Source organism: Melampsora larici-populina (genome assembly GCF_000204055.1).
Source record: "Melampsora larici-populina 98AG31 unplaced genomic scaffold MELLAscaffold_32, whole genome shotgun sequence".
Taxonomy (NCBI): domain Eukaryota; kingdom Fungi; phylum Basidiomycota; class Pucciniomycetes; order Pucciniales; family Melampsoraceae; genus Melampsora; species Melampsora laricis-populina.
Genome location: NW_006768796.1, coordinates 994,469 through 1,019,607, shown reverse-complemented (window position 1 = coordinate 1,019,607; position 25,139 = coordinate 994,469). Strand labels below are relative to the sequence as shown.

The window sequence follows — 25,139 nt, the reverse complement described above, 5'->3', positions numbered from 1 at the left end:
GTTGGTGACATGAGCATGAAGTCCCAAAATCTTTTCGAGACCAGGCAAATCAATGGAATCCATATATACCAATTCCAAAGTTGATCAACTTGTCGTGTCCATCGGCCGCCCAAACCTCATTGGGACCGCCCGCATAGTATTCCCGTCGCTTGAGTTTATGAGCAGCTCTCATTCTGACAGCATCTGGGTCCATTGCCTTCATCATAGCCGCAATAACATCACTATATCAAAGAGGATTTCAAATGTAATTAGCATCAGAGCAAATGGAATCAAGAAGGCCCAAACACTTGCCGGTGGATGTGAAGCTCGTGTTCCTGAGCTAGCATCTTCTTGATACTCTTGATTCCAAGTACATTTCCATATTCAATCTGAAGTTCTTCAATCTTGCTACATACGGTGGCATATGTTACTACACCCATGTCAAGATCATCCTTTTGGCGGTGAAGATTGAGTTGCTTCTCAACTCGAGCTAAAGTTGACCGGCTGATGATGATGTTGTGTTCGTTTTTGAGGGCAATGAGAGCTCGCTTTTGGTTCAGAGATTGTTTGTAATTATCTAATACTGCATCCTTTACAACCTCCACATCATAATTTCCTTGTTGTTTCAAGTCCCATTCTTTGATCCGTCTTCTAACAGTTCTTACACATACTCGGATGTTGTGCCGTTGCCAAACAGTGTTGCATACTGTTTGTGCTGGCCAGTTGTTAGCCACAGCTTCTTCCAAAAGCGGTCGCAAGATTTCATCAGATATTTTCGCTGGCATGTTGGTGTGTAGTTGGTGATGGAGATTGAAGGTGTTTGGATGAGGATTGCAGAAGATTGAGGATGGTCAAAGAATATTCAGGATAATCAAAGAAGATCGAGGATGGTCTAAGAAGATTGAGGAATATCAAGGACAGTCGACAAAGAAAGAAGAAGGTTGAGGACGGTTGACGAAGATTGAAGAAGATTGAGGACGGTTGTCGAAGATTGAAGAAGAATGAGGACGGTTGACGAAGAAAGAAGAAGATCGAGGACGGGTGACGAAGAAAGAAGAAGATCGAGGATGGTTGACGAAGATTGAGGAAGATCAAGGATGGTTGACAAAGATTGAGGAAGATTGAGGAAGATCAAGGATGGTTGACGAAGATTGAGGAAGATCGAGGACGGTTGACGAAGAAATAAGAAGACTGAGGACGGTTGACGGAGAAAGAAGAAGATCGAGGACGGGTGACGAAGATTGAGGAAGATCAAGGACGGTTGACAAAGAAAGAAGAAGGTCGAGGACGGGTGACAAAGATTGAGGAGGATCAAGGACGGTTGACAAAGAAATAAGAAGACTGAGGACGGATGACGAAGATTGAGGAAGATTGAGGATGGATGACAAAGAAATAAGAAGATCAAGGACAATCAAAGAGGATTGATGATGATGAAAGAGGTTTTGGAGGAGAGCGAGACAGTAAGCAGGTACTTTGAAGCTCTTGAGACTGATGGTAGAATGTCTCTGGTCGGAGGTGTTGATACCTGTGAGACCAAGCTTGTAGCTAGTTGGCCAACATGTGGTTTTTGACTGCAGTAGAATCTAACTTTGGTGTTTGAATTGTAAAGTTTGAGAAATGTATTTTTTGATTTTTGGTTTTTTGATTTTTTGGTTTTTGGTGTTGCTGGTACTTTTTGTCAAAAGGTGACAATGCAATGAAAACGGTGTCGACCACTGGAAAATTGGGCAAAAAGGGGTTTTTGCCATGACTTTTACTCCGGTACAGGGGTTTTATCCCTGTATTTGAGTATTTTCTGTAGTTTTGTCTTTGATTTTTGAATTTCGCACCCGGGGATTGTGATTTTCGTTTTTTGAAATTTCGCATTGTCACTTTGGAACGTCTCGCATTCCGTAGTTTCATCATGCTTAGGGTTAGTATTTGATAGACTTGCCTTTCACCGCTTTGAACCACATTGACAAAACTCAGCACATGATCATGTTGACAGGCCATCCCAATGAGGCCTGTTTCATCGGCAGCCTTCCATGTCGAGCCACCTCGCTGGTCTGCTGCTGCAGTATGCTGAGAAGAGCAATGATCCTTATACGGAAGAATTTTTTCAGCCCTGACATGAGAGGAGGTGCTTTATTTTGGATTGAAAATACATTAGATTTGACAACATGTTTGTTCTTCACGGGCTCCCATTCTTCGACCTTTTTGGGATCAATGAATAGAGGAGGAATTTTAACCACCTTTTCTTCATACTCTCGACTGGCTGCCTTGTGCCGGCGATGCTGGAAATTTCCATCGACACAAACTATGTAGTCCGGCTCATCAGGTTCAGGGTTTGCTTGAAGAGGTCCAAAACACCGTGGGCAATTCATGGCCAACTTCTCCATGGTCGTTAGACCTAGTGCACGGATGGTCAGCTCCTCCTCATATCGAAGCATCTGTCTGTAAGCGTCTATAGCCAGGGAGAAAGGCCGTCGCCACCTTCGAGGCTGACATAAGAACATTGATGAGTAAAAATTCATGATACCATTGGAATGAGAGGATAAATTACATACCTCACTTGTACCCGCTACCAAAAGGAGTGGGTTAGCTGGATCCAAGAATTCATCAAAACCAAGTGAGAAGCCCTGTGTTTGAACTGAGCAATACTTCCATAGGCTATGGTGAAGTCGCAAAAGTCTGATTGAAAATGCACTCTCAGGGTGAATTGGAGACCCTCCAATGAATCCCATCCGGATTAGCCTCACTTGATCAGGTAGACAGTCACAGAAAAGGATTGCCTTTTGATTGCAACCTGTTTTCTGATGGGCAATCAGCTAAGTGAAAGGTGGAAATGCAGAAGTCAATTTTACAGTACTTGTAAGGTCCACCAGGTCTACCTTTCGCAAGCGGTGTTTACCAGTTCCACATGAACAAGACTTGTTGTAATCGACACTCCAAGTGTCTAGACCCCATTGAGTTGTCCGTTTGGAACCTACCATGAAATTGAGGAACATCGGACCAAACACCTTTGCCCAATTTTGGGCCTCTTTGATCTGTTTTTTTTGTAGTTTGAACCCTTCGCGTATTCACTGAAGTTGTTGACTTCAGGTGGCTCCTCATTGCTGTCGTCCAGGATATTATGATTAATGAGGTATGCTTCTTCAGGATTGATATCGGAAATATAGTCGTTTTCACCCTCAGGATCGAATAGGTCTGGAGGAGGTGCCTGCATCGCTTCATGTTGAGGTGGTGGTTGATTTGTCAAGCGTTGGGACTGTTGTTCCAGCCAGCGTACCTCGCTGGCATCTAAATCCGCAATGATCTGGCTGGAACCTTGTGGGGTAGGCTGTGGTCGTCTTTTGGCTGAACGTCCTAAAGGGCATGCTATAGATCTTCCTTTTTTTCCCCCCATTGATTGGGCAAAAGGCCAAGTTGATTATTGAGAGGGAAACACCTGATGACCTCACGGGGGAATTAAGTGGCACATCCAATACCAATAGGGGTACACAAACATCTCAACCCAACCTAATAAAACCCATGGCAACCCGATTGATTTTTGGATTTTTTAGTGCCAAAAACTCAAAATCAATCGGGTTGGCACGGGTTTTTTGGATGGGTTTTTAAGGTCGGGTTGAGATGTTTGTGTACCCCTAATGGGTTACCCCCATTTACATTTCCATGCAAAACCTGGCCAATGCTAAGTGTTCACAATTATAATACATAGCCCTTTCCAAAAGGAGTTGGCACCGACTGCCACTTGGGTTTCATATGCCCAATTAGGTAAGATTGAACCACGGACTGAATGACATAAATTGACATTGGCAATTGGCTGCCATCCGGCATCATCCGACTGGGACACTACTAGCAATCACTGATTAGATTTCACTGATTAATTATGTGAGAAATATGACATTGCTTGGTTCATTTTCTGAATTGATTTTGGAAAGGAAGATCAATTGGGTGCGGTCAGAGTATGATAAATGGCTTATGTGATGGATACAGTTCATTCACAAACGTGAGAAAGGCTCAATGTAATATAATAGATTGGGTACTGTCTCTGCTGTCAGATAACGACAATACTTGGCTGTGTATAGTGCTATAAAGGGTATAGTACTAGTACTAGCCTTTTAGATTGAACCACTAAAGAGACACTGATGGATGGATTCTGTTTGGTTTTAATCCCCAACCCGTCAAAGAGTTTGTGTGAGTTTTGTACCTGGGAGGAAGCCAATACCACATTATTTGAGATTGCAATTGGATTTCCTATTTGAAGATGAGGGAAATCAAGAAAATGTTGATAAAGAAAGTTTCCCAGAATGCAGGAAAGCATATTTACCAAAGAAGCAAAACACATATTTCCCACACCTTCAAAGAGTTTGTGTGAGTTTTGTACCTGGGAGGAAGCCAATACCACATTATTTGAGATTGAAATTGGAATTCGCATTTGAAGATGAGGGAAATCAATAAAATGTTGATGATGAAAGTTTCCCAGCATGCAGGTAAGCATATTTTACAAAGAAGCAAAACACCTATTTCCCACATCTTCAAAGAGTTTGTGTGAGTTTTGTACCTGGGAGCAAGCCAATACCACAATTTTTGAGATTGAAATTGGGAATTCCCATTTGAAGATGAGGGAATTCAAGAAAATGTTGATAATGGAAGGTTTCCCAGAATGCAGGAAAGCATGTTTAACAGAGAAGCAAAACACCTATTTCCCACATCTGGGAAACTTTCATTATCAACATTCTCTTGATTTCCCTCATCTTCAAATGGGAAATCCAATTTCAATCTCAAACATTGTGGTATTGGCTTCCTCCCAGGTACAAAACTCACACAAACTCTTTGAAGATGTGGGAAATAGGTGTTTTGCTTCTCTGTTAAACATGCTTTCCTGCATTCTGGGAAACTTTCATTATCAACATTTTCTTGAATTCCCTCATCTTCAACTTGCAAATCCAATGTCCATCTTAAATATTGTGGTATTGTCTTCCTCCCAGGTACAAAACTCACACAAACTCTTTGAAGATGTGGGAAATATCTGTTTTGCTTCTTTGTCAAATATGCTTACCTGCATGCTGGGAAACTTTCATTATCAACATTTTCTTGATTTCCCTCATCTTCAAATGGGAATTCCAATTGCAATCTCAAATAATGTGGTATTGGCTTCCTCCCAGGTACAAAACTCACACAAACTCTTTGAAGATGTGGGAAATATGTGTTTTGCTTCTTTGGTAAACATGCTTTCCCGCATTCTGGGAAACTTTCATTATCAACATTTTCTCAAATTCCCTCCTCTTCAAGTTCGAAATCCAATATCAATCTTAAGATTTGTGGTATTGTCTTCCTCCCAGGTACAAAACTCACTCAAACTCTTTGAAGATGTGCAAGATCTTTGTTTTGCTTCTTTGTTAAATACGCTTTCCTGCATGAGGGAAAAGGTTCATTATCAAGATTTTCTCGAATTCCCTCATCTTCACCTTGCAAATCCAATTTCAACCTTAAATATAGTGGTATTGTTTTCCTCCCAGGTACAAAACTCACGCAAAATCTTTGAAGATGTGGGCAATATCTGTTTTCATTCTTTGTTAAATATGCTTTCCTGCAAGAGGGAAAACTTTCATTGTCAACACTTTCTCGAACTACCTCCTCTTCAAGTTCAAAATCCAATATCAATCTTAAGATTTGTGGTATCTTCTCCACCTTAAAAAAACATAGGGGCGAAACGTATGCCTCTATACGTTTATGCCTCTTGTTTTTTTAAGGTGGAGAAACTCAAGTCTGGTGTCTAAACACCCATTTTCTTTTCTCTAATGTACTTTCTCTTCCTTCCTGAAACGTGGCTTTGTATAATTCTGGACTATAACAGTATCGTGGACCAGAGATACGATGTTGATAGCTTGTGCGCTGTACATACACATTCAATTAGGCTTAACGTGCAACCCCGTCCACATTGTCCGACCTCGACATTCATTTAGTCTGACATTTTTAAACACCCTGCCCAAAGTAGCCAATGAAGCACGCTGAAATGCCTACTTATTGAGGTAAGGCCCGTGGGGAATTCACAGTCTGATCTATTCTGACCGCCAGAATAGAATTTTTCTTCCTTCCTCAGAATCCCGTTATTTCATACGTTTTTCAATCATCCTTTGAAACCAATTCCCTCTCCAAGGTGACATTGATCAGATAATATCGACCATTCCAACCTTTCACAAGTGATCTCATTCTTATACTTCCCTTGCATGCTTCGGACCTTGGTTCATCGCGACGCATAATTCAGAAGCTAGAAGGGAGTATAAGTTTGATATTGCCTGATTTGTTTTAGGAGGAACTTGTGGATAATTACTCTCACATCTTGTCATCATCCTCACTTATTTCCTCTCTCATCTCATATATCATTAAATCATTCTTCTTCTATTATCTTACTAGTATTACTCAAACGTTTTATTCCTTATCTTCAAGTTCTTATTACATCAAAACGGAAGTAGTGTTATGGGGAAGTATAAGTCACCAGCCACCCGATTATCACGTCTTAATCGTTCAATTCAAAAGCACCTTGAAAGGCCAAGTAAACCTCTTCCGAATGCTAGGTCCATTCAAAAGGCCAATCTGATTAGCCACTATGGTCTTCCCCTCGACTCAAAGTTCCTTTTTTTTCGGAAGGGAAGACACTATGGGAAGCCAAGGTTCACTTTGACCTATGGAACAGTCGTCTGTCTAGATTTCAATACATCTGAGCTCTTACTGGTTGTACGATTTCTGGAGAAGGCCAGTATGGGGGACAACATTTATGAAGCTTATAATCATTTGATTAGTACTATCTACCAGCATGCCAAAGCTCGAGGCAAGGTTAAAACAAATGGTGCTACTTACCGGGCCAGGAGACTGGGTCGCAAATTCGGTCGTATGTTTGCTGCAGGGTTCCGTCCAGGTTACGATCCAGAGGTCAAAGGAGGCGAGTTAGGCCAATCAAAAAGACCCATTTGAATGATTCCTCACTGACTTACACATTGTTCTTAGGTCACTACACTTGGAATGCAACCACGGCCAACGATCTGTGGAAGATGGAGGCCGACTTGAAAAGACAGGGCAATCTCCCTGCAATTGAATCCTTCTTTGCTGAGCGATTCAGTGGCCTTTCTTTATATGCATTTGAGTCAAATGCTTCAATTGCTAGTCGAACCAATGCCCCATCATGGGCAAACGAATCCTTTTACGTGTCACCCAACTCCAAGGTATTCGGTTCGAATATTGTAGTCACCTTTGATGAATTCACCAATAAGAAACACAAAGACAAGGATGCATCAAAATATGCCTTTGGCTTGTTCACATTGATAGACCGGGCCACAGGCAAACTCTACATGCGAGGAGAGACGGCTTCACGTGGAAATTGTATTGGAGCCCAATTTGTTCTGGATGACTACAATCTAGCGGTCGACTTGGATGCTTCGGATGGTATAGTCGAGATGTTGTGGAACTCCCAAGTGCATCATCCCACAACGGCCTCCAAAACTTATAATGCAGATGGAGAACGAGTCGAACCAGAGTCAGCTGAAATCACCCGCTTTGGATGCTCTTGTCAAATTGCCCAATCTTTGGTGCATCGTCTTGAAAAGGTGAAGATTGACCAACAGGGTATGAGTGAAAGAGAAGCGGAGGCATATCAAGCAAGGGTCTTGACCGGTTATGCGGAACAAGCTCATCTGAAGATGAAGCATTTAGCTATCAAGTTAGGAATCTGGCGAAATGATTTTTAGGTTTCCTTCATCACCACAAACTTTTCGTACCAACCATCTTGATGATATGCCATTTAGAATCAAATAGGATGTTATATCTATTGTATCTATTTTTTTCTTCTTGATCATTTCCCCTGGATAATATGAGTCTCATATTAGCTTGTTCACTTGGTTGGATCACATAAGCTATTATCGCCTAGACGCTCCATGATTGTGAACTGCCAAAGAAGTTCACACCTCATTGCTTGCTTCGTATCAAGTTCACATTTGCAGTTCACGTAATGAATCAAGTTCACGTTTAAATGACAAAGTTCACAACTCACTGTTGACTCACTGCTCACAACTTGAAACCAGTTCACATCCAAATGTGAACTTGATTTGCTGTGCTCCGTGATTGTGAACTGCCAAAGAAGTTCACACCACGTGAGCTTGCTTTGTATCAAGTTCACGTTTGCAGTTCACGTATCGAATCAAGTTCACGTTTAAATGACACAGATCACAATTCACTGTTCACTAACTGCTACCAAATTGAAACCAGTTCACATCCCAATGTGAACTTGATTTGCTGTGCTCCGTGATCGTGAACTGCCAATTCACATTTGCAGTTCACGTATTGGATCAAGTTCACATTTCAATGACACAGTTCACAATTTACTGTTCACTCACTGCTCACAAATTGAAACCAGTTCACATCCAAAAGTGAACTTGGTTATACAGTTCACATCCAAATGCGAACTGGATTAGACAGTTCACAATATTATACAATTCGGATTGTATAATATTGTGAAGTCTGACTTTGGTTCACACAGTCACTTGTGAAACTACATATCTAATTCGGCTCACATCTTGCAGTTCACACCCATTGACCTCTTGATATGAAGAGGTCACTAACTCATTTCGTTTCACAAAATGAGTCAAGTTCACATTCAAATATATAAAATTCACAAATGCTGTTCAAATTTGAAACCAGTTCACATCGAAATGGTTTGTCATATTTCACAGTTTTCTGAACTTTGAAATGTAAACTTTACAGTCAGTGCTATCCAATAGGAAATTTTATGCAGATCATAACTCACCATGCTTCTATGGGTGTGTTTCACAATTGAGGCATTTGTTTATTTCAAATGGTGTGCTTTATAATAATGTAGTGTTGTTCATAAATCCATCTGAACCTGATGTCTAGTTCTCAACTAAATGAGAGCTTAATAAGTCGATTGAAACCTTGAAAACATCATGGGAGATGTAACGTAGGGAAATGAAAGAAGATCATATGAAATGATTGAAGATCACATTTACATGATAATGTAGTCTATAATCATCAGTGGTTCACAATTGGATGTCAACCTTTGATATAGTTCATAGACCTGCCCTTTATAATAATGTGATGTCATTCGCATAAGTATATGAATGCTTCATATATGTTTACTTCATAGTCTTCATAGTAGTTACTTCTATAAATGCTATGTGAGTTGGAAACCTAAATCACAAAAGCTATGAACTTCGCAATTGATGGTGAAGTTCATACGAGCTTCACATTTGATTGTGTTGATTGTGAAGTTCATACACAGTTCACAATAAATGTGAGATACTCTGTTCACAATAAAATCTGACCAACACAAACAGTTCACAATTAAATGTGAACTGTTTGTTTCTTCAGTTCACAATACAATACGACCTTCACATTTGATCGTGAAGTTCATACACAGTTCACAATAAAACCGAGATACTCTGTTCACAATAAAATCTGACCGACCCATGAAGTTCACAATTAAATGTGAGCAGTTTCTTCAGTTCACAATCTGATGATACAGTTCACAATCGAATTTGAACTGTATCATCAGTTCACAATCTGTCTACAAATTTCGCAACTGAGTGTGAAGTATATAATCAGTTCACAATTACAAAGTTCACAATGAAATGTAAACAGTATATTCAGTTCACAATATCTCTGTACATTTCCATTACACAGGTAAATGTGAAGTGTATATTCAGTTCACAATTACAAAGTTCCCAAATAAATTTAAACTGTATAATCAGTTCACAATCTCTAAAGTTGACAATTAAATGTGAATGGTCTACAAATTTCACAAGTAATCGTGAACTATATATCTAGTTCATAATTCCTCCTCAAATTTCATAAAAAAATGTGAACTTGTGAACTGTATATTAAGTGCTCAATCTCTCTACAAAGGTCACAATTAAATGTGACATCTCTACAAATTTCAAGATTAAATGTGAACTATTAATCCAGTTCACAATTCAATGTGAACTGTATATTCAATTCACAATTTGTCTGCAAATTTCGAGATCAAATGTGAACTGTATATTCAGTTCACAATTTGTCTACAGTTCACATTCGAGATCAAATGTGAACTGTATACTCAGTTCACCATCTCTCTACGAAGTTCCCAATTAAATGCAAACTGTATAAATAATCAGTTCACAATATGGCTACAAAGTTCACAATTGAATCAGAACTATCAACAATCAAATGTGACTTCCTAAATGAAGTTTCAAAATGTAGCTCACATTCAATTGTGAACTTTCTTCGTACACTTTCCGCTTTTGTTATCTCTGGTTCCTACAAAATTTTAGTGTATTATGTAGCTCAATGTGGGTTCCCATTGAATTTCAGTGTGAAAGTGTTCGTAACTCAAGGTCAACTATGGAATTCATCGCATCATTGAACATTTCAATGATGTGATGAACTTCACAAGAGGTCAATACAGGGCAGCTTACTCTAACGTGGCCACTCAAATTCATGAAGATTTGTGGAGTTCATATGAATTCTATATTGGAGATATTGGCGAGAATGTATTTGACATACATTCTCGCAAGAGATTACATACATGTACACTTTTAAGATCGGGGGCTAGATAGAGGAGAACTTTTTGCAGTTTCATCATTTTCTTTTTCGTTGTCCCTATGATTGTCACTTTCATTTCCTTCTTGTGGTTCCTCAGAGACCAGTGATATTGCATCTGGCTCTGGTAAACCTGCACGACTTTGAGCCCATTCTTCATTTCTAGCTCGCCTGCTTGCCTTTGCTAACTTTCTGAAAACCTCCACATTTGGGCAATAGATACCATCCCAACCTTGTGCACTTTGATCATGTAGACTATACCATTCCGGATTAGGATGAGGTATAGGTAGTGAAGGGTTGAGGGAGACTTCTAAGGAGACATAATGATAGCCTGCAACGTGTGCGATGATGATGGGTCGGATATCAGAGGTTGGAGGTGAAAAGAAAGGAACGGTGTGCATCGTTGCAGCGAGATTTTTGGTGTAAAAAATGACTGGTTGGTGGTACGTGTTCGCGATTATTGTTGATGCTCCAGGCATTGGTAACCATAGTTCTTGGCCGGCCGTTTTGTTTGGGTTTTGAAGTATCTTGAGTATACGTTTGATATCGTAATTGAGACAAAATTTTGAGGTGTGTTCCTCGTACCATTTGTATCGGGACATAACCTCGTGTTCAAGCTTGCTGCGAATAGTGGTTGCTTGATCCGGTGTACGACCAAGAGAAACAGCAACAGATGAAAAGGCGCAAAGTCCATCAGGTGGGACATCGGTAACATCTGTTAAGTAGGGGTACAAGTAGGAGGGAATCTCGTCGATGTAAGGTAAAGACTGTGCAAAAAGTACAGTACAGTTAGTGTATGTCTCCTTTTATGGTGTTGTAGAGTGGTTCTAACCTGTATAGATGAATCGTTTAGAGCCGATTTGTTTTCATTTGCTTTGGTTTCGGGCTGGAGGTAAAGGTCAAGGAGGGAACTCTCAGCATCGTCAAACAATTGGATTGGAGAGCTAGCAGCGTATGAAGTGAGACTGACAGGTGGAATATTTTGGGCATCGGGTTGTAGTTTAAGTTTAATCTTCATGAGGGTTTGATTCGATGTTTTTTTTTTGTGGTTCATTGACAGCGGTTTGATTAGCTGAAGTTTTCATGGATGGGTCTTCAGGATTGATACCTTTGATTCGAGCTGAGGATCGCGTGGCAACAGGTAAAGCTGTTCGTTTCTTGCTCTTCTTGGCTGGGGGTACGTTGGCTTGAATGGACTCTTGCTCTTGTTGGGTTCGTTTCTTGGAAGGTGAAGGCGAGGCAAGCGGGAGTTGCTGTTTCATTTTGTCCTCGTCCTGAAGGAAATGGTCAGTAGTGACTTTATTGGCATCCGTGTTCTTCAGAGGGGTGGGCGTGTGTGTGTGTTGTTGTTCTTCGGCTGTGTTTTGTGGTTCTTTGGCTTTCTTTTGCCGTCCTTTTGCTGTTCGGCGTTTGTTGCGCTTCTTGGAGGTAGTGTCAGGTAAGTGCTTGTCTTCTTCGCTTGGCTGATTTTGTTGAGGTTGATTGACTGGTATAAAATTTTGAACCACATCATCGATTGGTAGAATGTTCACATGACCATTTGGCGATGGTTGTTTTCCACGATGTTGCTCGACAATTGATGAGAGTGGATGTTGCAGGCTTCCATGTATAGAAGGAATGGTCGGAAAGTGTTCGTTGGGGGTCTTGAAAGTATCTTCTCCTTTGTCATCATCTTCCTCTTCGTAAGTAAATGGAGGAGGTGTTGACATTGGTGGGTCAGGAGCACGGGTGTTGAGGACAATATGAGGTGGTTTTGGGGGAGCATGTGTGCTGCCTGGTGAGGGTGACTTGATATGCGACTGGATGCGATCATAATCATGATATGAGTAAGTCTTGTTATTCTTGCTATTTTTGCATGAAGTCGATAGATGATCAAGCAATGATGCCTACCTTTGAAACGGTTCCTACCTTTGAGGGCATCACTGCATCAGTGGGGGCCTGATCTGGTGAAACAACAGAGGATTTGGATGGGTGTTGGTTGAGATGAGTCGCATCTGGGAGGTTCAGGGTATCTTGAGTCTCCTTGAAGGTAGGATTCGTAGCTTGAAGTTTGATTTTGGAATTTCCTTTTTTTAAATCTTTCAGGCTTGCTTCGAGTTCTATGATATCTTGGGCTTCTTTGTTTAAGTGGTCGTTCATGACTTGATCCATCTCAGCGATGTCCAATTCTTTTTCGAGAAGATCAAGGAGGGATTTTTGTGTTTCATCTTCAAGTCTCTTCATGCGGCTGATGATATTAGTGTATCGTTTGGAAAGAACGAGAGGTTTGGTTTTTTCAGGTGGATGGAGTGTTGGTATAGGCTCGAGTGTCGTAGATTTCAGGGCTCTAGGTTTCTTTGGACGATGATAAGGGAGTTTTTTTGTCGATGGTGGGTGATTATGATGTGGGTTTGGTATTGTGAGTATCCAGGAGTCGTTTGGTTTCTTTCTATCTGCCCGAGCATAGAATGGGCAGTCTCCAGGAGATCTTGCATGGCGAGTAGGGCCTTTGTAACACTTGAACTCGATGTAGGCGTCCATGGTGGGGTAACGAGAGTCTAGAACCGATAACTTGTATCCATGGTCGACGGTGAGAGGATCAAGATACGCATACAAGGCTTCGAGATCTTTGAGGATAGTCCCATCCGGAGGTATTTGAAGGAATGGATTGCCTTCCTTATCGATCGGAATGTAGGACATGTCAATAAGAATGTGATTGAGAGGATCTTGAGGTGTATTGACGAGTTGTGAATGGTTCTTTGTGAGTGTGAACTGGTGAAGTTGTGTGTTGAGGAGGTGAATCGTGAGTGTTGCTCTTGTGAGTCTTTGTGAAGTATCTGACTGTGGGATTTAGTTAAGTTAAGGCCGTGAACTTGTGGTCTTGGGTTCTTGTGAGATGTGAAGTTGTGAAGTGGTGCTGCGTGTTGGACTTAGTGAATTTGTGAAGTTTTGGTGGTGTCGGACACGTTGGGAGGAAGAATTTGAAGAAAAAGACATGTAAAATTTGGGCGCCCGACTTGTCGGACGCGTCGGCATTTTCTTGTTGAGAGTATCGGCTTTTATCCGACCATAAAGTCTTATTTTTCTTCGAATACTAGTCCAGAAGGCTAGTAGCTACAGGTGCCATTTGCTCAGCTTTGGCCACAAATTCGTGACGCCTGGCTGAGCTTCTAGTACACAAGCCATTGAATTTCTTGGCCTATATTGTAAGCTCAGAGTCAAATGAGTGATTGTTCCAAAGGTGTGAAAGAGCTGGGAAAAGGGTCTTACCTTAGCAACTGCACGAGCTATGCTTCCATCGGTTTCATCACCATTTCCATCATCTAGACCAGCTTCTGAAATTCTGTCTGATGCGTCAGAGTCAGAGTTGTTCAAGTCTTCATCATCGCCAGAAGAGCCAAAGTTGATATTGTCGTCACCCTTGTTGAGAGTGAAAGTCGGTGTTGGCAAGGTGACTCCAGGCTCAGTGGTTGGCTTGACATGTCCAGCACTCAGACCGAGAGCTTTGAGACCCGCTTTAACCACAAGACCAATCTTGTGTGTGTAGCATCTTACCTGATGGCCGTCCGAGTCCCAATCAACGGGAGTTGCGGCGTGTTGAAACATAGACGAAAGCTCAGTTGCCATGGTCTTATTGTTACTACCTGAATCTGTTGTCTGAGCAAGCATGTAAAAAAGGAACAATACATGTCAGCACTTGTATATTAAATGAAGGACAAGTTATGAGGAAATCAAGATATCAAATTAAATAAGACCAAAAAAAGGTGAAAATACTTATTTTTTTATGTAGCCCGTGACTGATTAAAAATCGACCAACTGGCTGTGCGAGAAGACGCCCAAAATGGTGCCAGGTAATCAATTTAAGAGTGAGATGATTGGATTGGAACATCCACTCATCGTCGATGTAAGTAGCAGAAACTCCCATGAATGCCTTGCGTCGACCTTTGGTCGTCCAGACATCATATATAAGACAGAACTTGCTTCTGTTTGACTTTAAATCACACCAGGATCACATCAGTATGCTGGGATTTGAGAAAGATGTTGATAGAAGTGGACACTTACTTGAAGTTGTTTGATTACAGTTGAAGAAAGATCTTTGTATATACTTTTGGCTGTCTCTGACGCCCAAGTGGTTCCTCTAAGATTAGCTGATCGATTTGATAACTTGAAGGCAGCTCGGAGGGCCGGGTCATGGAATCGTGAGAAAGGTAATGCATGACGTAGAATCCACAACACCAAGACAGTGTTGAAAAGCTCAACACTGAATGAGCTTTTTGATAAAAACGAGTCGAGTGTGTGGTTGGAATTGTTGTTTCCTACTTGAACGATATCCAATTGCTGCTCCCTCCATGTTGGAGGCAGGTCATGACCACTTTGGATGGCGAGATTTCGTCTCCGGCAAGGTGGTCGATCCTTACCACCATCTCGATGAGTGTATAGGTTGTAGTGGCTGTGCTTGCCTCGAGTGTAATACTCGCCACACCATCGACACCAATACCTACGAGGGTCATCTCCAACCTGTTGAAAACGTTAGGAATCTCTCAACAGGAATGGGAGAGATGTGATGATTGAAGATGAAAGTCATTACATACCTCTCCTGTCACATGGATCGGCTTCTCAAAGTATTCAAGGAGCTTAGCAACTCGGGCAAGGTGACCTCGTCTAGCTCCGGCTGCACAAACTACGCCAGGCTCAAGCTCAAACTGCACGTCGGAATCTTGATTGACATCAAGACCGGCCGGTACTTCATAGTCCTATTATATACAAACAGAAAATCAATCAAAAAACATCAAAACAATCAGAAAAAATCAATATGTCAAAACATTTAGAAAAAGGTATGAAGTAGATAAAAGTATACATACCTGAAGGACAGAGTTGGCAGCCTTTCTCCTCTTCACAAGCTTTGGGGAGCAGAGTGGAGATGAGGCTGACGAGTTACGTGACGCAGTACTTTTGCGTTTGCCCTGGCCGCGGCGTGAAGGATGCCCAGCCCCTTTCAAGAATTTCTTCTTGACTTGCAAGGGACCAGCTTGAGTTGGTGATGGTGGTGCCGAAGAGATGTTCTCTTCATGATCAGGTGAATCACTGACTTCGTCCTCGCTGGGTGCTCGGAGGGCCAGCCGGGAGTCTGGTGAATGGATAACAAACCCAGGTCGAGCTCGTACAGGACTACGGGTTCTAAGGTTACGAATAGAGGACGAGCTCGTACAGGACTACGGGTTCTAAGGTTACGAATAGAGGATGCACTAGGCGGGAAGAGTGAGTTCGAAGACATGATTTGAAGTTGAAAATATATCGAGATTATAGATCGAATTGAAAGGAATTGGTCTAAATATGAAGTCGAGATTATAGATCGAATTGAAAGGAATTGGTCTAAATATGAAGATAGGTTTCAGTAAAGAAAGACAGGCGAGTTCTATAGCCTTAGTCAATTCGAAAAACTTACCTGAAGCCATTTTATATGGCTCCGACCAACCAGGAAACAGCAACATTGTCCACGGAATCGGATGGTACTCAGACTGAGAGGCGTCAAAGTGATCTGGTAGCAAGATTAGGTGGTGGTGATGGATGGAAGGTGAATACTGCTCGGGTACATTACCGGTGTGTTGAGTAGATGAATGATTGGATGAGATCGTTGATTAGATGAATGATTGGACTCGGAGGAGATCGTTGATTGGTGTGTTGAGTACATAGATGGTGGTTGAAAGGGTTAGGTGGAGAAGTTCCAGATACAAGGCGCTATATGAGCGCCCCGGGGCGCTATGAACCGCCCACACGCTATGATCTGACCATGCGCTATTGAGCGCTATATGTAGTCATAGCACAGCGCCAATGTGCTATAGTGGGCGGATAGAAAAACCGCTACATTTTTTTGGGTACTGAAGCAAGCGGTAGCAGGGCTCAAAACCCGCTATGGTGCCAGCCGGATAATACCGCTGTAAAAGTTGCACCGCGGGCGCTCCGCTGCCACTATCTTGGGCGGGGCGCCGGTGGTGTTGAGAGGAGAACCATATGGTTCACTTCAAGGTAAGCCGTATCCCTACAATAAAAGAAATTTCAGTTTGTGATGACTGAAAGAAGAGCCAATCACACCCTATTGGCCCAGCGGAAGGGAACCCCGGTAAATCGACTGATGGGCGGGAGTGGTTATATATGCAGACATGTCTAGAATGTACTTCCCGTTCCTCATCTTGATCCTTGGGGAAGACAAGTCTGTTTTCTTCTGCTTCTTATCTTATTGTCAGATGTGTTCAGTGATTTTTCCGCATTGTTATTAATCACTGGACACCTGGGCCTCAGCTTGTCTTCATCCTAATTTTCTCTTCTCACAGCTGAATTGTGATGTGAAAGATGACAAAATCCCATGATGTTACATTTGCCATTGCACCTTTTCAGACTGATTCAAATGCTTTCAGGTTCCAGTCTCAATTATTCTTGACCAGCACCTTCTTCCCTATTCTATAGAGCTATGGGCATTGCTCAGTGGGTATAGAAGTGAGTATTTGACATAGTTGCAGCCATATCCACTGCATGACCCTCTGCAGTCCATTCCATACCCCACCAGAAAAGAATCTAATTCAAACGTTGAAATGAAACTCAAGTAAATGTGATTTGTTTCTTTGGCTAGACTCAATGATCTACATTTTTAATTCTAACCACATAGATATAAATGTTTCAGAATTTTCATCTCAAGAATTTCTACTAGAGAAATTGTCCATATTTTCCTTCAACTTTCTAGTTATCCATCAAGATAATACAACTTTTACAAAAAGTATTCAGTAACCCAAATTCCTCTTACACCTAATCAACAAACGCAATAGACATCAAAAGTATACAAAGATGGATTTCTAGAGTCTCAACCATCAACTCCTTTTTGAGTTTGACCAGCGGCTGCCTTATCGAGTGAGATGTTCTTATTCAATCTGGATCACGTTGAAAATACAATTCAAGAGTGTTCAATTGCCTACTTCAAGCTTATGTAAGAAAAAAATAAAGCAAAAAATTCGAACTTACAGTTTTTTCACTTCATCTGGTGTATCAGAAGAAACATGAGTTGACCCATTCTTCTCAATATCGCTCTATTGGAATAAAAAATAGGCACCATCCAATCAGACTTGTATCTTTAAGATGTTTCAATGCTGAGGTACTTACCTCCATGATGAGTAAAAGCGCAGTCAATTTGAGAACCTTGTTACTGATCTATGAAGTAAGATCAAACAAACCATCAGTCAAAACTTCTTTTCCTCCAAGTCCAACGATCAAAAGTTCTTACCATTCCACGAAAGTATTCCAAACCCTCGGGCGATTCACGACCTGATTGCTAAGGTGAAGAAGTTTGAATATTCGAGTATTAGAAAAGAGATTCAGAAAAAAGCCACTTGCAAAGAAACCAAACTCAACTTGGATTTTTGCAACGAATGTAGCCTCAGCTTTTTGAGCCGTCACACGAATGGTACTGATCTTTTGTTCCTCTTCTGAGGTGATACCTTTGAGGTCATCGAAGACTTTATCTCCAACCGAAGTGGTTATTGCTTTTTTAGCCCTATCAAATGCATCTCCAGCTTTGCCATCCGAAATCTATGTGATCATCTCAAAAGTCAGATCTCAACAGACGCGAAGAGATATACCAAAGGAAAGCTTTACTTTACCTGAAAATCCTTGTAAACCAGCTGTCCAGTTTTATCGTTAGGATTTGGATTCAGATTTGGGTTTGGATTCGGATTCGGAATCAGATTTGGATTTGGATTTGGATTCAGATTGGGATTAGGATTAGGATTGTTATTGGCATTTGTTGGAGTAAGATTTGATGCTGTAGGCGGGCCATGATGTTCATGTTTAGCTGGCGCAGCAAGAATGTTAGGAGATGAAACTAAAAGGCTGATCATAACCACCGACCAAGCGGTAAGAAATAAGGAATGCATCACGGATGCAACGATAAAATTCACAATTGACAAAGAAATGAAAGGAGATGCAGATGCTCGAAAAACAATTGTTGATTGCAAATGGCAAACACAGAGTGCCAATTGAGGTCAAACGGGACAAAGGCTCTGTCTCCATTTAAATATTCCAATTCGGGTGTTCCGCCTTTGGAAGTCGTGATCGACCGGCTGTGGCTCAGAATTGATAGGATGACAACAGGTTGCTGACCAGTTCAACAGGCTTGAAAAACTCGGAAGACTTTGGAGACATGGTTGACGTGTTCCTACACAGGCTCATAGCTATCACCCAATCATACTTTCAATTCTGTACTTCAGCAGACTTCCGTTACCAACACTCCGTCTTCCGGTTGCTTTCCATACGGGGTGCCGGCCCGTACGGCAGAGCCGCCCGTTGTGAGCTAAAGATCAAGTGGTAGCGTCAACTGTAGATGAAATAGAAGCGCCAAATCATCAGCTTGGGGCTTGATCCTGAGGTATGTGCATATGTAACCCAATTTAGCCTAAAATCGGCCATCACTCGATGGAAACAACCCACAAAAGTCTTCCAAAGTCGTTTTTGGGCGATGATGGTGGATGATGCCAAGCAGCGCCTTACTTGGCGTCAATCATTCGTCTCAGAAGCTCAATGGAACTTACCTGTAGCTTCCCTGTGGATATACATAAGCCGTTTGACTCCATGGATGAGAGTATCATTGGAAAAGTGTGGCCAACTGAGACCCGTTACACGGCAGCCATCAAAACTGAGGATCTATCGAATGCTTGTCATAGGAATTCCCCTTCCTCTTGGTTGCTAGATGACATGTGAGGGATGCTAATTATAATGACTCAGAACATATAATTACAACAAAGCAGTATAAACTTATTGGATCTAGCGTGTACAAAATTCTGAAAGGCTGAGTCGAACAGCGTCCATCGAATCTTGAGGTCCACAAAAGAGGAATTTTGGAAAGTGAAGATGGCGTCGAACTTACAAGAGTACGATGATTGTGAGTAAAATGTTGATCGGCAAGTCGAAGCCATTTGTATCTAGTTCTCCGTATCTCATTCTCATTTGAACCTTTCGACTTCTTTACTGATCTGTTTCGGTCGACCAACAGTACCATCATTTTTCATGAATTGTGGATTTCGGCGATTGATGGCTTTCAACCCATTCCCCAATGATTGGGAAATAAGACTCCTGTAAGCATGTATCATCTGTTATCGAAAAGTGAACAATACATATTTCAAATTGAGCGTTGAAAACAAGAATAATCAACCATCTTTATCATTCAATGAGCTTCATTAGAGATAATTTGATGCAATACGAACTATGTGTTCCTTTACGGAATTCTTTCCAAATCTTAAGACTTGATGGACAAGCATCATAAAGAGCACGGAAATGATCAGGTGGTACGAGTTCATCCATTGACCCAGATAGGAATAAGAATGGAGTCGAATTTTTAGCTGATTTAAGATTGAGGATTCGTGTATCTGAAGCCCATGTTTGATGACATAGAAACGAAAATGGAGCTATGAAAGGCATCACTGATGGGATCAGTTTGCGCTAAAAAGGGGGTGAGTAGAAAACCAAAGGTAAATTACAAGTAAACTGTCAGTGTATGTGCTCAAGACTGATGGATGTCTGAGGAAACTCTGAGACGAGAATGTACCATGTTTGCGAATGTGTTCTCCAAAATGACCCCTGACACCTTTCCATGATTAACAGATTCAGATGCCAATGCGACAGCTACTGCTCCTCCTAGACTTTGACCGTAAAGAAAGAGTGGGGTGTTTCCTAAGATAGGGTGAGACTTGATGTAATCAAAAGCAGTTTGACAGTCCAAAAGGATCCCTTTTTCGGAAGGTGTACCCGATGAATGGCCATAGCCTCGGTATGAGATGGCCACCACATTAAAGTGGTACTTTTGAACAAACACTTTGGCTATCGGTAAGCGGTGACCCTGCGATCGAGGAAATAGATCGATCAAATCAGTCTTTGTTTTGAAACGAAAGAATAACACACTTTGAACCCTTACCACATTGCCGGCATTAGCATGAAGCATGAAAACAGTAGGTCGACTTCGTCTCCAGTCATTCAAAAGCTTCCCCTCTTCTGATATCGAACCTTTTTTGGCTGCTAAGATCACAAATGTTTTAGTCTTGACTTGATCTGCTGAAACCAATTCGATCTTTTCCCAATCTTTCATTCCAAATTGATCGGGATCCGGAACCACTTCTCGAGATCCAGGTGGCATCGAACTCGGATAAATCATCTTATTCTGAAAAGTGTATCTTCGAAACCAACGTCAGTAAGTATACTAGAGAAGAATCGTATAAACTTCAGCATCTTCAAACCAACAACAGGAGGGCGATGAGGGCAGCCATGGTTGTGCCGGCTTTGATGAGGGTCCAACTGAAGCGAAGAAGAGTCCTCATACCAGGGATATTTAAGGGATTCATAGACGTTGAGAGTTTTGCGCTTCGGTCACTGATAGCTGAACGGCTTGGTCATCGATGAATCATCGCGAGCCAGGCTGAGGCTGCCACAGCAAGTTATTATGTACATAATCCAAAACCACATATCACTTGAAATACAACACTTCATCCCCACAGCTTACTTCACCCCGGGGCCCTCATCGCATGCCAGCTTTTCTTCAACTTTATCACACTACTATTTCCAACTCACATTGTTTGTTCCAGGAAATAGACAACAATCACAAATGCATCACGAGCCGTCATATACATCATGGAAGAACGAACATGCTAGGTCTGCGCCTCAAAGTTGAGAGGTCGAATAGGATTGAATGCTCAGTTTGTAATAATGGCACCGAGACACGCCAGAGATGGTTGGTTTAAAACTTGTGCACAAACTTTTCTTTGGAGAGCTATATTTAGGCTTCTCAGTCAACTCTGCGCAGCTGCAATGCATGCAAAATGGTTCAAGTCCTGTCACATGCTGGCCAATATCTGAATACAAAACAAATTTCTTGTCCGTTGGTGTATCAAAATCTCACTTGCTTCACATTTTTCAATTCGGAAGCATTGAGCGTGAAAGGCTGGCATTTGATAAATACTTGGCCCCCACAAGCAAACAGACTTCATCGCCCTAGAAATAATAGATTTCACCTCAGGACACCATTGTGATTTATCATGACGGTCGATTGGAGAAAACTCTTCATTCTTGTTCTATTCTGTATCGCACCTCATGTATTGGCTACAAAGGACAACGCAATCAAGGCCGTCAGAGGCATGCGCGGTAGCATGTCCGGGATTGACCTGAACTTAGCACCAGAGATTCTCCCAGAGGAACACATTCACATGGACACTAGGCGCGAAGGCCAAGAAGAAGTACTTGGTGACATGCACGGAAATATCATCGATTCTAGCAACAGCACCCCGAAATCAGATCTGCGGGCCTTTGCGGTCAACGACTCGGCTTCTACCGCCTTGGCCTCAAATGTCCAAACGTCAGAACCTTCAATGAAAAGGACAAAATGTGGTACCCAGGGTAGGTCTCCTAGAAAACCAGCGGCTCGTAGGACATCAGAAAGTAAGATCAAGATGCGTCCACTGGCACAGATCTATCGTTCAAATGAAGAATTGGAGAAGAGTGATTCAATGTCTGAATCTAAGGGATTATCATCATCTACGAAGAGTCCTGAGAAACTACGCTCGGAGTCCAGAGCACATGAGGGTCTGAGCCGACCAAAGAAACGCAAAGCCGTTCTTGAAGGATCAACGGGGCGCAAGAAATCAATCGCGAGTGGTAAGCTTGAAAGGATTCGCATTGCATCAAAAGGTCGCTCTTGAGTTCTGCGTTGCTGCATTGAGCCCATATTGACGGGTTGATTCTTACACATTCCCGTGTGCTTATTTAGTTCTACGGCAAGAAACTTTACCAACAACCTTGGAGTCAACTTCACAGAAAGAACAGTCACCTATGAGAGATGCTGAACAAGACCAGTTATCCAAGGAATTACTTGCATTGATCTCTGTTGTGAGAAAGGCCCAAAATCAAGGAAGGCTTTCAAATGGAGTACATACCCAAACCAAGTACCCCCCTTTGTTCAAGAAGATGGTGGTTGAGTCATGTGGGGACTTTAAGACACAGGCAGCTGCCGCAGCACATTACAATATCACTGAATCTACTATATCTGCTTGGATGAGGCAGTACAATGGAAGTGGTGGAAAAATGGATTTCTGTAACTACATTGAGGAGCGCCAAAAGTTCAAGAAGGAAGTGGTTGAATGGCACAAAACACATGGCCGTAACATCACAGAGACATCAAGAATGTTTCATATCGACAATACCACTCTTAGAAGTTGGTTAAAGGCAGAAGAAACACCTGATGGAATTGAATCCTTCCTGTCAAGCAAAACTCTCCATTCAGATCTTAAAGTGACAAAGTACCCTGAAGAGGTCCAGAAAGCAGTGGTGGAATATTACCAAAAAAGTGGAGACACTCAAAAAAAAGTTGCTGCAGTCTTAGGGCTTCCACGTAGCAGAATATCTACATGGCAAAAGAAATTCAGATCAGAGGAGGACATGACAAAAAATTAACTCCCTGTTTATCCTGACTTCCATAACAATGATTCTACAATCTGATCATGGACTAATGAACTGGAAATTGGCAGGAAAAGAAAAAAAACAAGAAAGATTGAAGATAAACCCAAGGCAAGCAGCAATTCAGAACTTGGCTCAAAATATGTATTGAAGTTGATCATCCTAAATGTGTGGTTATCCTATAATTCCTTGTAATTATGGCTATATATAGAGAAAATTCATGAATGTATAAGATCAAGTAAATATTTATCATATCAACACTGATTCTGAAATTTTCATCTTTAAATTCCCACCAAACATCTGTCTTGTAGGCTGGGTTTCAGGGCCAAGACCAGGAGTCTGGGTCTAGGGTTATAGTTATGAAGGGTGCCTATGGTTTCTAGTTAGATTGCAATCTGGGTAGGGGACATACATAGTACATACACAAATGGGTCTAGTGAAAGATTTCCTGCTAAAATGTGTCATGTGTATATTGTGATTGCCATATTTCCTGAACTCATAACATTTTGGACCAATTTTCTACAAGGTACTGTTGTAAATATTTGATACCCTTCCTTGTCTTCTTTTTCTTCTTTTGAAATATTCATTTATAGCCTATCAGGAAAGTTCAAGTGTGACCTCCAGAATTGAAATCCAATCTACACTGGACTTCTTCACTCCCTATTGACATCTCAAAGGTTTGTATCTTGAGATTTGGAGTGGATTTGGACTGAGATGAAAACTGGATATTCCAAAAGACCAGTTTAGTGTCAGTGAATGTACCAGTTGGCCAACTTGAACATACCTTCATTGTGATTAATTTGATAATCAAACAAAAAATGCTCCGTTGATACAAAACTCTGCCACCAAGGGCCTTGTGTGCTCAACACCAGTAAGCAGGTCTAAGTCTCTTGTGAGCTTGACTACAATGTGGAATTTCACACGTCATGGTCTGTTGACTTAGGTGGTGAAGCATGTAAAATTTGTAGTGCACATAAGGGCCTCATTAACAGTCCTATACAGATTCCATCAGGTCTGTGTATTTGAACTGAGCCTCCAAGCAGGAATATCCAACAAGTTGCCAAAAAGGTTATCTTCTTGTAGTCTCAAGAAGTTGGGTTGTTTTGAGTTTACACATTTATTTCTGCTTTGGGATAGAGGAAAGTAGATAGGCTTTATCAGATCCCGCTGAAATTCCTCAAATGCTATCAGTAGGGCTTGGGCGACGATTTGATCAGCTTTGGCCGACATAGGATTCCACCACACGAAGACCATCAAAGTCACCCAAAGTGGTTTGAGCTAGAGCTCCTGAGATATCACAGGTTTATCCCGTGTCCAGCTGCCTCAACCAACACAATTTTTTCATAGGCAGCCAAGTTTTGGGGCAGTGCCATCTGTGACAGGCATCTCAGGCTAACCTCATTGGTCTACCAGAGGCTTTTGGCTGGCGAGTTGGAGAAATATTTGAACAGATGACCAACAGACGGTTGGGTTACTTGCTGCGCCACCCTATTTTTTTTGCTGCCATAAAGTTGTCCAAAAAAATAGAGATTTTTGATTGTATTGTTTGAATTGGTTTGAACAAACTTAAAATTGGCAATCATGAACCTTCATGAACTCAAGTCTGCATGATTTTCTCCGTTCCAACATGAACTCCGCGCCGACGGTGTCAGACTGTTTGACCTTCCGTACATAATTTTTCTGTGTTCTATACAGATATCAGTGGCCCATGCAAATCTGTGGAAACCTGAGTTGCCATGTACATAATGAACTTTGGAAGACGAACTTTAGATGTCCCGAGTCAGAATTTGATCGACGTGGTGCCTCGCCTGCACATTGGCCTTATTTTTTACATACTCGCATATCAAACTTGGTAAGTAGGGAAAGTGCAATTTATCATCAAGGCGGGGAAACAACTAGGAGACACGGAGGCTGGTTTTCTTTTTTCTCTTGATTGAATGAAATCGCCTTTAAAACCTAAATCATTTGATTGCCTAGCTTAACACAAGCCCCACCAACCGCAGAAACATCCCCCGGAGTCTGCGGAGGGGGGGCTTGCAACTTATCATCACATTTGGCCTGATACCTTCAACTCAGAAGTGGTCATTGTCAATTCACTTCTTTAGGATAAATAAAGAAAACTCAGATAA

At 41.7% G+C, this 25,139-nt stretch overlaps 4 protein-coding genes across 4 annotated transcripts; 1 reads left to right on the top strand and 3 right to left on the bottom strand.

Moving 5' to 3' along the window:
• Positions 1-6,778: 6,778 nt before the first annotated feature.
• On the top strand, positions 6,779-7,706 carry MELLADRAFT_108897 (uncharacterized protein; the record flags this gene model as incomplete). The annotated part of the gene is made up of 3 exons (XM_007412696.1): positions 6,779-6,857; positions 6,970-7,125; positions 7,381-7,706. The coding sequence occupies 3 exons, from the start codon at positions 6,779-6,781 to the stop codon at positions 7,704-7,706; spliced, it is 561 nt and encodes a 186-aa protein (XP_007412758.1).
• Positions 7,707-10,544: 2,838 nt separating this feature from the next.
• MELLADRAFT_65261 (uncharacterized protein) lies at positions 10,545-10,949 on the bottom strand (the record flags this gene model as incomplete). The annotated part of the gene is made up of 1 exon (XM_007412693.1): positions 10,545-10,949. The coding sequence occupies one exon, from the start codon at positions 10,947-10,949 to the stop codon at positions 10,545-10,547; it is 405 nt and encodes a 134-aa protein (XP_007412755.1).
• Positions 10,950-17,383: 6,434 nt separating this feature from the next.
• Positions 17,384-18,717, bottom strand: MELLADRAFT_65259 (uncharacterized protein; the record flags this gene model as incomplete). The annotated part of the gene is made up of 6 exons (XM_007412692.1): positions 17,384-17,450; positions 17,542-17,606; positions 17,680-17,727; positions 17,801-17,848; positions 17,929-18,105; positions 18,676-18,717. 6 exons carry the CDS (start codon positions 18,715-18,717, stop codon positions 17,384-17,386), a joined length of 447 nt encoding a protein of 148 aa, XP_007412754.1.
• A 567-nt stretch (positions 18,718-19,284) lies between these two features.
• On the bottom strand, positions 19,285-20,831 carry MELLADRAFT_78457 (esterase/lipase; the record flags this gene model as incomplete). Its single annotated transcript, XM_007412691.1, has 5 exons — positions 19,285-19,661; positions 19,776-20,010; positions 20,117-20,407; positions 20,483-20,725; positions 20,802-20,831. 5 exons carry the CDS (start codon positions 20,829-20,831, stop codon positions 19,570-19,572), a joined length of 891 nt encoding a protein of 296 aa, XP_007412753.1.
• Positions 20,832-25,139: the final 4,308 nt, after the last annotated feature.